Source organism: Heptranchias perlo, chromosome 24 (genome assembly GCF_035084215.1).
Source record: "Heptranchias perlo isolate sHepPer1 chromosome 24, sHepPer1.hap1, whole genome shotgun sequence".
NCBI lineage: Eukaryota > Metazoa > Chordata > Chondrichthyes > Hexanchiformes > Hexanchidae > Heptranchias > Heptranchias perlo.
The window spans coordinates 19,920,983-19,934,054 of NC_090348.1; the positions used below are offsets into that span (position 1 = coordinate 19,920,983).

The window sequence follows — 13,072 nt, forward strand, 5'->3', positions numbered from 1 at the left end:
TGGAAGTTTCCAATGCTGTACCAGTGAATGAAATACTGTAATTTTGAACAGAAGTTTTAAGAAAAACTCACATCTCTATCCATCATGTGAGAGCCATGCAGACATGCATTTTATGTTAGTACTCATAACATGGCCTGTGCCTCTGGGTTTCCGTTCATGATTGTGGAATGCCAACAAACTGGGATGCAGTGCTATTCACTCTCTTTATCTTGCTGTTTGATGAGAGAAAGCAAAGGAACGTTGTTAAGAAACAAGACCATACTAATATTCACAAAGCAAATGATAGGATCCCATTATGGGTCACATAGTTTTAGCGGAAGTATTGCTCCCATAAATATTTCCCTCCCATTCGTGTCAGTGGTGCCTGACCTCTGCCTGGGACAGTATATTGGAAATCAGGACCTTATCATGTGGGTAATTGCAGGTGCAGACCAATAGCCCATCACTCCATGATTAAGCATGTTGGAGCATTCCTTGAAGTGTCCCTTGAGCAAGATGCTGTTTGGATTGTGGCCTTGGACAAAAGAATGTGGAAAATACGGATTTAGAATGTTCCATGGTGACATCACAATAACCTGCAGCTCAATGGTGTCCTGAAACAGCAGCTTAAGATCAAAATAGTCAAAGAGAAACTCTAACATATGGAAAAGGGGGGGGGGGGGCAGGAGGAAAAAAAAGTTAACTGAAAATCAAAACCAACTGTGGGACGTTTTTCCACATGTTGTAAAACTGCAAGTTGTTGTTGTTGGATATAAATTACTGAAGAGGGAAGATAAATCTTCAGCATCTGCAAGACTGCAGAAACTCTTAAGCCATGATGAATGTTAAATAAAGTCTGTTGAACTATGAGCCTAAATGCTTTGGAATAAAATAACATGTTAAGATTTAAATAGTTCAGTACCCCCTCACAATAACTTATAGGTCAAATGTGCTTTGTGGTATGGTACTGAGCCATGTAAACCAGGAGGTCACGAATATAATCCTTGCTCTGTGCTGGAATCAGCTGATCTGTGGCAGGCTGCAATTGGCCTCAGTGTCACAGGGGTAGAAGGAAGAAGGAAGAAGGGTAGGAGAGAAACCAAAAAAAAATAATCAGCTAAATTCCTACTCCCAACTGCTATCCAGATATTCTGCTGTAAAGTGCATATATGTGGATCTAAGGAAAGGCACAACTGGATCCAGCTGTGAGGCATTCCAGTCAAACAGCATGTCCCCATTTTATATGCAAGGACGTATGGCTCCTTGGGCGAGGTACTGGAATGCTGCCTGTGGAGTAGTTGGGAAAAACAGAAAGAAAATGGAAATAACAATAGAAAGTTCAATGATCATACCGAATGAGATTAACATGTGTAGGTTGGGTATAATACAGTTGTTGTCTACAGAGAAGCATGCAATTTGCATTGGTAATAATGAGATTCAGAATAACTTGATAAGAATCCATGTGAATGACAACAGATATCATTTCATTCATATTAACAAATGTATTTTTATGGATGGCTCAAAAAATGCAATTACAACAACGGGAGGAATATTCCTGTGACCCTGTAGGACTATTGAAGAAACAGATATTGTCCCTAACCCATTACTGCAGAACTAAAACAGTATCGAATGGGTGGAGAGATTTATAGTACAGATAGGGAATTAATGGATACTGAGGTATGACTATATTAAGTTTCAGATAATATCTTAAAAACTGAGTGAAATTACAGTGGCTTATAGCAGGGATGAGATTACAGCTTTGCTATCATTCTCACATATTGTGTGTTTAATGGGGGAATTTTATTTTGTGTTGAGAGTCTTTATAATAGTTGCTGGCAAATAATGAACATTAATAAATCACAAGTTCCCTGTACTTAATGCATAGAAATTACAGCACAGAAGAAGGCGGCCATCCAGCACATCAGGCCTGTGTGTCATTGCTACTTGTTCAACTGGAGTTATTTAATCTAATTCCATTTCCCTGATTCTTTCCTATATCCTTTCATAACCATCCTTTTTGTTATGCTTATGAGTCAGAAGACTAGAGAGCACAAGAGATAATGTAAAGCTGGAGAAAGTTTCAGAAGTATGGAAGAACAAGGGCATGAAGGGATTTGTAGACAAGGACAACGTTTTGAATTCAATCATTTGGGGGACAATGAACCAGTTTAGATAAGTAAGAATCAGGTGAATGGGCAAATACGCTCAGTGTGAACAACATAATTTTGGACGACTTAGAGTTTAAGGAGGGTGTTGGAAAATTTGAGTCTGGAGATGACAAAGATATGAATATGGGTTCCAGCACCAGCAGGACTCAGAAAGAGGCAAACAATTTTGCAGAGGTGGAATTAATTGGTGATGGGTAGAATATGGGGTTTGAAACTTGGCGCCAATTGAACAGAATTCCAAAGTTGTATACAGCCTGAGAAAGCAGCCATGATGATGAGGGAGTCAGTGACAAGGGTGTGAAGGTTTAGGTGGGAGCCAAAAATGATGGCTTCGGACTTCCCAATTTCAATGTAAGAAACTCGCACATATCTAAAATTTAATATCAGGGAGGCAGTCTGACAGCACAAAGGTGCTTGTGGGCTTGACAGAAAGTGGTAGACAAGCAAAGTTCTCAGCATACATAGGGAAACTGACTCTATGCCTATGGACAACTTCACCAAGAGTTACATCAAGTCTACAGCACAGAGTCAGGCCATTTAGCCCAATTGGTCTATGCCAGTGTTTATGCCCCACACAAGCCTCCTCCCACCCCTCTTCATCTAACCCTATCAGCATACCCTTCTATTCCTTTCTCCCTAATGTGTTTCTCTAGCTTCCCCTCAAATGCATCTATGCTCTTCACCTTAACTCCTTGTGGTAACATGTTCCACATTCTTACCACTCTTTGGGTAAACAAGTTTCTAATAAATCCAATAGGGAATTCAGGAATGACTATCTTATATTTATGACCTCTAGTTTTGGATTCCCCCACAAGTGGAAACATTTTCTCTACATCTACCCTATGAAACTCTTTCATTATCTTAAAGACCTCTATCAGGTCATGCCTCAGCCTGCTCTTTCCTAGAGAAAAAAGCCCCAGCCCATTCAGTCTTTCCTGATAACTATATCCTCTCAGTTCTGGTATCATCCTTATGAATCTTTTTTGCACCTTCTCCAACGCCTCTATATCCTTTTTATAATATGGAGATCAGAACTGTGCACAATACTCTAGGTGTGGTCTAACCAAGGTTCTATACAAGTTTAATATAACTTCTGCTTTTCAATTTGATCCCTCTAGAAATGAAACCCAGTGCTTGGTTTGCCTTTTTAAAAGGCCTTATTAACCTGCATTGCTACTGTTAATGATTTGTGTATTTGTACCACTAGATCCCTTTGCTCCTCTACCCCATTTAGACTCTGATTATCCAAGCAATATGTGGCCTCCTTATTCTTTCTACCAAAATGCACCACCTCAAACTTATCTATATTGAAATTCATTTGCCAATTACACACCCATTCTTCAAGTTTATTAATTCTTCCTTGTATTAACTACATCCCCTAATTTGGTGTCGTCCGCAAATTTTGAAATTGTGCTTCCAATTCCCGAGTCCAAATCATTAATGTAAATTGTGAACAGTGGTCCCAGCACCGATCCCTGTGGAACACCACTTCCCACCTTTTGCCAGTCTGAGTAGCTACCCTTAACCCCTACTCTCTGCTTTCTGTTTTGTAGCCAATTTGCAATCTATTGTTACCCGTCCCCTGACTCATGTTCTGACCTTAGTCATGAGTCTGCAATGCAGTACTTTACCGAAGGCCTTTTGAAAATCCAAATAGATTACATCTACTACATTACCCTTGACTACTCCTTCTGTTACTTCTTCAAATAATTCAATAAGGTTGGTTCAGCATGACTTTCCTTTCTGAAATCTGTGCTGACTACTCTTTATTATACTTGTGTTTTCTAGGTTTTTTTATTACATCTTTAAGTAAAGATTCCATTATCTTTCCTGCCACAGATGTTAAGCTAACTGGCCTATAGATTCCTGGACTTGTTCTTTCTCCCTTTTTAAATACAAGAATGACATTAGCTGTCCACTAATCTGGCACTAATCCCTTTGCTAATGAATTTTTCATATGTGTAATATTGCCTCTGCTATCTCTTCCCTAATTTCTTTTAATATGCACAGATGCAACCCATCCAGACCAGGGGTTTTATTCTCTCTAAGTTTGATTTGCTTATCAATTATCTTCCCCTTTTCTATTTTAAGGCAGTATGCAGATGAGGACAAGGAAATGGTCAGGGATGGATCCTTGGGGAAGTGACTGCATAGGAGCTGGAGCAGACACCATTGCCAGAAATACATTGGCTGTGTTGGGAGTGGTCAGGAATTAGGTGGAGAGGGGATGAAGAGGACAGGAGATGGGCATCATAAAAGAGATGAGCTTAGCAGGAGAATGGGAGAGAAACTGCACAATGACAGCAAGGACTAGCTTACCCATGGACAATGGAAAAAGAACTAACTCAACAGCCCAGGGAACGTGCTTTTTTCTAGTATGGGAAGGAATAGCCACACATCCCAATCTAAAAGCAACCCTGCCCCTCCCCCAATTCTTCCTTTTGTCAATTCATAACGAACGCAGTGTGCAGAGGAGCTGTAGTTGCAGCTCATGCATTAGTGATCTTTGAAGCATGAACGGCTCCACAGAGAGAGAGCTTCAGCAACCAATCCGAACAGCAGTAACATCACCATCACTAATAACAACCAAAACACAGAGACTCCTGTGGTACATGGTTTTTTTTTTAAAAATCACGCAACACTCCAACTGTCTTCTATATTATTTCCCTTTCCTCCTTAAAATATTGATCAAAACAGATACTAATGCAATAAAAATAAAACCAGTAACTTTACAGACTTGACATTTAAAAAAAACAGCCCGTTACCTGTGGCTGAAGCCGTGTTTAACGCCCCTTCTCCCAGTAAAGAGTAAGGCCAAGTGGCCGGGTTAAATCAACGCCAGTCCAGGCACACTGAGAAAGTAGGCTTCAGCCCCCAACTGCGGATTCTCTGTGCTGCAATCTAGATATCTACAAGGGGATTGAAAAGCTCAGTTGTTTCGACGTGAATGTGTGAGTATTTTTAATTTTTGCAGGTTTTATTCCGTAATTCTTCAGGTGAAAAAAGCTGTTTCGCGCGAATGGCGAAAGTGCGGCTGGGAACTGATGTGTGTTGTGAGTGTGGCGGGAGCGCGGACAGCAACTTGCTGAGAGACAGAGGCCGTTGGGCTGGGCTGGGTCCCGCTGCTGGATCGTTCGTTTATCTTATTGCTGCAGATCATTTTAAGCAGCAGTGATGGCTAGGCCTGTCAGGTTCGTAAGTATAACTGGGAACAAGAAAGACAGAGACTGGGGGTAGAGAGTTTACTACACTTCCAAGTTAATTTGCAGATGACTCAAAACTTGGAAGTGTAGTAAACAGTGAGGAGGATCGTGACTGACTTCAAGAGGACATGGACAGGCTGGTGGACTGGGCGGACACATGGCAGATGAGATTTAACGCAGAGAAGAGCAAAGTGATACATTTTGGCAGGAAGAACGAGGAGAGGTGATATAAACTAAATGGTACAATTCTAAAGGGGGTGCAGGAACAGAGAGACCTGGGGGTATATGTGCACAAATCTTTGAAGGTGGCAGGACAGGTTGATAAAGTGGTTAAAAAAGCATACAGGATCCTGGGCTTTATAAATAGAGGCATAGCGTTCAAAAGCAAGAAAGTTATGTTGGAACCTTTATAAAACATTGGTTTGGCCACAACTGGAGTATTGTGTCCAGTTCTGGGCACCGCACTTTAGGAAGGATGTGAAGGCCTTAGAGAGGGTGCAGAAAAGATTACTAGAATGGTTCCAGGGATGATGAACGTGGATAGACTGGAGAAGCTGGGGTTGTTCTCCTTAGAGAAGAGAAGCATAAAAAACAATGACTAGAAGACTAATAAGGAGGGAGAAATTAGAGTATGAGGGAAAGCTAGCTGGAAATATAAAAACAGATAGTAAGAGTTTCTACAGGTATTTAAAAAGGAAAAGAGTAAGTAAAGTGAGCGTTGGTCCTCTAGAGAGCGAGTCTGGGGAATTAATAATGGAGAACAAGGAAACGGCGGATGAATTGAACAGATATTTTGCGTCCGTCTTCACTGTAGAGGATACAAATAACATGCCAGAAATAATTGTGAATCAAGAGTTGAAAGGGAGGGAAGAACTTAAAACATTTACAATCACCAAGGAAAGGGTTCTGAAAAAATTATTAGAATCAAAAGCTGTCAAGTCCCCAGGTTCTGATGGACTTCATCCTAGGGTCTTTAAAAGAAGTGGCTGCAGAGATAGTAGATGCATTGGTATTCATTTTCCAAAATTCCCTAGATTCTGGAAGGGTCCCATCAGATTGGAAAATAGCGAATGTAACTCCTCTATTCAAGAAAGGAGGGAGAAGAAAGCAGGAAACTACAGGCCAGTTAGCTTAACATCTGTCATAGGGAAAATGCTAGAACCTATTATTAAGGAGGTTATAGCAGGGCACTTAGAAAATCTCAATGGAATCAGGCAGAGTCAACACAGCTTTTTGAAAGGGAAATCGTGTTTAACTAATTTATTAGAGTTCCTTGAGGAAGTAACAACGTGGATAAAGGGGATCCTGTGGATGTGGTGTTCTTGAATTTCCAGATGGCATTTGACAAGTTGCCACATCAGAGGCTACTACACAAAATAAGAGCTTATGGTGTAGGGAGTAACATATTAGCATGGATAAAGGATTGGATGGCTAACAGGAAACAGAGAGTAGGCATAAATGCGTCATTTTCAGGTTGGCAAGATGTAACGAGTGGAGTGCCACAGGGATCAGTGCTGGGGCCTCAACTATTCACAATCTATATCAGTGACTTGGATGAAGGGTCCGAATGCATGGTTGCTAAATTTGCTGTTGGCACAAAGGTAGGTAGAAAAGTAAGTTGTGAAGAGGACTTAAGGGGGGTGATTTTAACCCCCCAAGAACGTGTGGGTTGGGGGCAGGTGGGAGTTGAAAATAGTTGGTTTTTTTGGGTCGTGACCGCAAGCCAGCTTTATTTCCGGGTTTAACGTGGGCGCGTAAAAGTACAGGCTTCTCACTGGGAATGCAAAGTCTGAAAATTTTGCAGTTGCGACCCAAAGAAACAACTATTTTCAATCCCGCTCGCCGCTATCCCACCCGTTCTTGGGAGTTAAAATCACTCCAAGGAGTCTGCAAAGAGATATAGATAGGTTAAGTGAGTGGGCAAAAATTTGGCAGATGGAGTATAATGTGGGAAAATGTGAACTTGTCCACTTGGGCAGGAGGAATAGAAAAGCACTATATTATTTAAATGGAGAGAGGCAGAACTCGGGTACAGAGGGATCGAGGTGTCCCAGTACATGAATCACAAAAAGTTAGAATGCAAGAACAGCAAGTGATTAGGAAGGCAAATGTTGTCATTTATTGCAAGGGGAATGGAATATAAAAGTAGAGATGTTTTGCTTCAGTTGTACAGGGCATTGGTGAGACCACATCTAGAATACTGTGTGCAGTTTTGGTCTCCTTATTTAAGAAAGGACATAATTGCTTTAGAAGCGTTTCAGAGAAGGTTCACTCGACTGATTCCTGGGATGAGGGGGTTATCTTATGAGGAAAGATTGGACAAGTTGGGCTTGTATACATTGGAGTTTAGAAGAATGAGAGGTGAACTTATTGAAACATGTAAGATCCTGAGGGGACTTGAAAGTATATGCTGAGATTATATTTCCCCTTGTGGGAGAGACGAGAACTAGGGGACACAGTTTTAAAAATAAGGGGCTCCCATTTAAGACGAGCCGAGGAGAATTTTTTTCTCACAGAGGGTAGTGAGTCTGTGGAACTCCCTTCCCCAGAGAGCGATAGAGGCAGGATCATTGAATATTTTTAAGGCTGAGTTAGATAGATTCCTGATTAACAAGGGAGTCAAAGGTTATAGTAGGTAGACGGGAAAGTAGGGTTGAGGTCACAATTAGATCAGCCATGATCTTATAAGATGGCAGAGCAGGCTCGAGGGGCCGAATGGCCTACTGCTCTTAATTCGTATGTAAGGTTGAGAGGAGATTTGATAGGAGTGTTGAAAATCGTGAAGGGTTTAGATAAAGTAAATAAAGAGAAACTGTTCCCATTGGCGGAAGGGCCGAGAACCAGAGGACACAGATTTAAGGTGATTGGCAAAAGAACCAAAGGCGACTTGAGGAAAGACTTTTTACGTAGTGAGTTGTTATGCTCTGGAATGCGCTGCCTGAAAGAGTGGTGGAAGCAGATTCGTTCGTGGCTTTCAAAAAGCAATTGGATAAATATTTAAAGGGAAAAAATTTGCAGAGAGGGAAAGAGTGAGGAATGGGACCAACTGGATTGCTCTTGCAAAGAGCTGGCATGGGCTCGATGGCCTCCTTCTGTGCTGTAACCATTCTGAGACTGGGGGTGGGAGTAGAGGTAGAGAGAGACGGGGTAGAGAGAGACTAGGGGTAGAGAGAGAGAAGGGGAGACTTGGGGCTGCTGAGAGGGGGAGACTTGGGGCTGCTGAGAGGGGGAGACGGGGCTGCTGGGAGGGGGGGGGCTTGGGGCTGCTGGGAGGGGGGGGGCTTGGGGCTGCTGGGAGGGGGGGGGCTTGGGGCTGCTGGGAGGAGGGGGGGGGGCTTGGGGCGGCTGGGAGGGGGGGACTTGGGGCGGCTGGGAGGGGGGGACTTGGGGCGGCTGGGAGGGGTGGGGGTAGAGCGAGAGAGACTGGGGTGGGGGGGAAAGAGAGTGAGAGAGCGACAGAGCGCGGGGGAGGGGAGAGAGAGACAGCGCGCGGGGTTGTGGTGGGGGGGTAGAGAGAGAGGCGAGGGAGAGACTTTGGAGGCTTTGAAAAGCAGTGATGAGAAACCAGGTCTGGTGAGGAAGAGGAGCAAGAGGCATTTAATCACATCAGTGTCGGTGGTTTTGAATCCATATTTCAGTGTTAAAGGACCATACTGCTTCACTTTGATAGCATTTTACTTGCAAATAGTGTCACACTGTTGACTTGTAAATAAAATTGTTCTTTTATTGTGCAATTATATTATGTAAATATATTTTAACCACGGGTTAAATTTAATTTGTTTTTCGCTCTTTTGTCATTCATATATCTTTATGTTTAGTAATGTTTTTATAATTGTGTATTCAGTATAATTTGGGTGGATTACTTTGTATATAGATATAATAAAAATATTTATGGACTTTTATGCTTGTGAGTGTCCATTCCTGTGATGGGGGAAAGTTGTGTTTATATTGGTGACTGGCAGTGGATGTGTCATGAAACAGGAAGCTGTGGCAAAATGTTTTTCTGTGGAAAATTTACTCTTCAAGGGTATAGGGTCATGAGTTTATTTGAGAGTGTAAAGTTGTATGTATGACTGGTGGAGGGGGGCGGTTGGGGAGTCTGAATTCAGTGGTGGGAAGGTATGAAATGTAAGGGGAGAAAGGAGAAAAAAGGGGGCAGCAGAGTTTGGTGATGGCAAGCGGTTTGAGTGATGGGCTGCAGCGAAAGATTAGTGGACAAAATAAGAAGAAAGTTAAGGTTGCAGATAGTTTAGTGGTGAGAACAAAAGAGATTGGTGGGATGAGGTACTGGGAAGGAAAGAGTGGTGAAGGAAAAGGTATGGAGGGAAGTTTAAAAAATAATGTATAAGCACTGGAGAAGAGAGTTATTGGGGTGAGGCAGTATTGGGTTGGTTTTAGAGTGTGAGAATTTGAGAAAAGGGTTTATAGATGTGGAGAAAATGGGGAAGGTATTTCTGGGGTATGGACGGATTGTAGTGGGATATGCAAGTAGTGGATGGGGTGGTCTGGGTGTGGGAACACTATGTGAGGAGGCACTAGTGGTGAAAGGGGAGTTACAAGGTTAGGCAGTGGTGGGAAGAGGGTTGATGGGTTTGGCTGTGCTGGTAGGAAGGTTACAGGGTGCGGTGGTGGTGGGGTAACAGGATGAGGAAGAAATGGGAGCGGGCTGTGGGATTTAGGAGTTGTGGCGGTGGTTTTCCAATATGTAAGTACTGGGGAGGAGTTTATGTTTTAAGATGCAAGTGCTAACAGAATCAAAAATATCACATGGTGTCTTATTATCCTAAACTGAAGCTTGAGAGGTAGGATCTCATTGGGGTCATCCAGATAATATGGCATTAGATGTTTTGTTTACCTGATATTTCTGTACTGCATCAATCTCATTTTTTGTAATTTTACATGTAGTTATCTTTTTTTAAATTAAATTGATAATCCTCTGATTGAAGATGCAATTTAGTTTTAGCAAGTAGCAAAAGCAAACTGATTATCACTTGATGCAACCAAATGCAAGTTTCCAATAAAGTATCTAAAGATAGGATATTTCAAAAATCTTGAAATGAGATACCAATTTATTGGGTTAATTTTTAATACTGGTATATTGTGAGTTCCAAATCATTTATCATAGAACCTTACAGCACAGAAGAAGGCCATCGTGCCTGTGCTGGCTCTTTGAAAGAACTATCCAATTGGACCCACTCCCCTGTTCTTTCCCTATAGCCCTGCAAATTTTTCCTTTTCAAGTATATATCCAATTCCCTTTTGAAAGTTATTACTGAATCTGCTTCTGCCACCGTTTCAGGCAGTACATTCCAGATCATAACAATTTGCTGCTTTAGAAAAAAATCTCATCTCCCCTCTGCTAAGAGCATTGCTTTTAGCTTTTAAAATAAATAAATCCAGTTAAATGTCATAGCTGCAAACTTAATTTTAAACATAGCCTAATGCAATGTAGTCTTTCAATTAGTCTGTTTTGTTTTGGATTTCCCAAAACTTTATCAATGCTAATTTAGAAATGTTCTTCAAAAAGATATTTCAGATGTTTCTTTTCTCTGAGTTTTCCACTTTTAAGATTATGAAATCTAAAAGATGTTTCTTTTCTATTATTAGGACCAAGAAAGTTGTAGACTATTCACAGTTTGGAGACTTTGATGATGGTGAGTTTTGAATAAAAGTTAAAAAGTGTATTTTGGCTTTCTGTAGAATGTAGAAATTTTGATGCATTACAAAGCCATTCAGGCACGTGCCCATTCTAGCTCCCACACTGGAGCTGCCTACTGTAATCTTATTTCCATGCTGTTTGCCTGTGTCCTTTTGCTTTCTTCAAGTGTTTAATTCCAACTTAAATGTGAATTCAGCTTAAATCGCCACATGGTAAAGTATTCCATATCCTATGTATGAAATAAATCCTTCTAACCTCTTCCTTTATGCCTTAAATACCAATCCTGAGTTTATGGCCCTTTGTTACTGATCTGTTGACCAGTAGAAATAGTCTTTCACCAGTTACCGTCTCAAATACTTGCATAATTTTGAATATTCGTATTATAACTCTTCCCCTCCTTCCCCCCCTCCCCCCAACCTTCCCTGTTCCAGCAAGCACAGCTCTCATTTTTCAGAAGCATATATAAAGAGGGAATATACATGCCAAAATATGTATATTATGTTAAGAAATAGAGTCCTATCGGCCCAGCCAGTTATCCAACCATCTTTGAAGTCTGATTCTCTCCATTGATCCTTGTTTCCTGTTTAAACCCATATCAACTGCTTTTGGAATTAGGAATCAGTTCAATTCCATTTGTTTAGTTTTACTGAATCAGCATTTCTTGGCTAATTGGCATTTGATTTAGTAACTTGTTAAATTAACTTCAGTTCATAGCTTCTTTAGCTTAGAATAATATTTCCTGGTTTCACAAATTTGGCCTTAAGAGTGTGAAATAATCCATTAACCTGTGAGCACTGCTGGAATAGTGGTTTTTCACAAGTGAATAATTGTATTTATATTTTTTGTTTTGTGCAGATGAAGATTTTGCACATGTGTCAGCTCCTCCAAGTAAAAAGTCCCGTCTAACAATTAACGATCAGAAGCAAAAGAGGGAAAAAATTATCAATGTTTCTGACAGTCAAGATGCAAAAGCCAAGAAGGAACCACCTAAGGAAAGGTGAGGTTTGTTTGTAACATAAGAGAATATCAGTGAGCACTGCTCACAGTTGGGATATCTGCACAGCCTGATTTTCCTCCGGCAGGCAGCATCAGTGCCACTCCTTCCTCCAGATTTCCCATCATTTCTTTTCCCTTAGTGCCTTGCACAGCATTGCTGATTTGCTTACAATTTTGCAGGATATTCTAAGTATTGTGAATAAATGCAAGTTAATTTGTTCTTAAAAGTAATATCTGTTGATTTGTATATTCTAATTTTATTTATCAAAAATTACTGTTCTTCTGCTGGGTGACTTTTCCTCATGGCTGAGATTTGGAACTTGTGTGCAGAATTGCAGGCACATATCTGAATCCTGCCAATGCAGTGCACTAACTCAAACTGATCTAAAGGGAAGCATTATGGGAAAATTTGGTGTCACTTTGATTGCCTTTGAGGTGAGTTGACATGCTCCTAGCTGGTTCTGTTGCTGCTTATGTTCCAAGACCAGGTTGTTTTGTGAACAACTTTACCAATAAAGTGCATCATAAGTAATGAAAAAAATGGACAAATATAGATGGCTAGTAGTGAGTTACAGGATAGTAATATAATAAAGTGGTTTGATTATACTATAAATTTATGAACAAAACAAATGTTGAGTTTAAATTGCTTTAGACTCACTACCAATCATTTTTTGTTCTTTTGTAATATGGATTTTTTTGCTTTTGTTTGAGTTAAGATAATGCTAATTTTTTAAGGATTGCAGTGACTCCAAGAGAACTAGGGAGTGGACAGGTTCATTATGCTGGCGCTGGTGTGTGCTTTGACATCAGCACTGGACAGTGCCACAGCATACATTTTATTGTTGTACTGGTTAGTACCAACGAGGTCAGACAACAAAAACTCTAATAAATGTGCTACCATTGAGTGGAAAATTAATCCCTTCTGTTCAGTGCAAGAATCCTTATCAGCATGCCCTGTTGGTGACATCAGCTAGTCCTTCCTCACTGTCACTATTTCATTAGAGTGCAATGATTCTTTTTTAATGAGTGTCCTGTTCTCGTGGGTGCTCATAGTACCAGACCAAAAC

General features: G+C 40.9%; 2 protein-coding genes across 8 annotated transcripts in view; one reads left to right on the forward strand and one right to left on the reverse strand.

Moving 5' to 3' along the window:
* Positions 1-5,016, reverse strand: part of ferry3 (FERRY endosomal RAB5 effector complex subunit 3) — a 53,767-nt gene extending 48,751 nt beyond the window's left edge. For 3 of the 4 annotated variants that reach the window (XM_068004878.1, XM_068004880.1, XM_068004879.1), the window contains exons 1-2: positions 4,913-5,016; positions 72-212 (exon numbers count right to left, since the gene is read on the reverse strand). The gene's annotated coding sequence lies outside the window, so the exon portion shown is untranslated. The remainder of the gene's footprint in view (positions 1-71; positions 213-4,912) is intronic. The other variant, XM_068004877.1, reaches the window with a different exon arrangement.
* Positions 5,017-5,216: 200 nt separating this feature from the next.
* Positions 5,217-13,072, forward strand: part of LOC137341844 (RAD51-associated protein 1-like) — a 47,371-nt gene continuing 39,515 nt past the window's right edge. For all 4 annotated transcript variants that reach the window (XM_068005348.1, XM_068005349.1, XM_068005351.1 and 1 more), the window contains exons 1-3: positions 5,217-5,338; positions 10,958-11,004; positions 11,865-12,006. In XM_068005348.1, the coding sequence (XP_067861449.1) occupies positions 5,322-5,338; positions 10,958-11,004; positions 11,865-12,006 (206 nt within the window). In that variant the 5' untranslated portion in view covers positions 5,217-5,321. The remainder of the gene's footprint in view (positions 5,339-10,957; positions 11,005-11,864; positions 12,007-13,072) is intronic.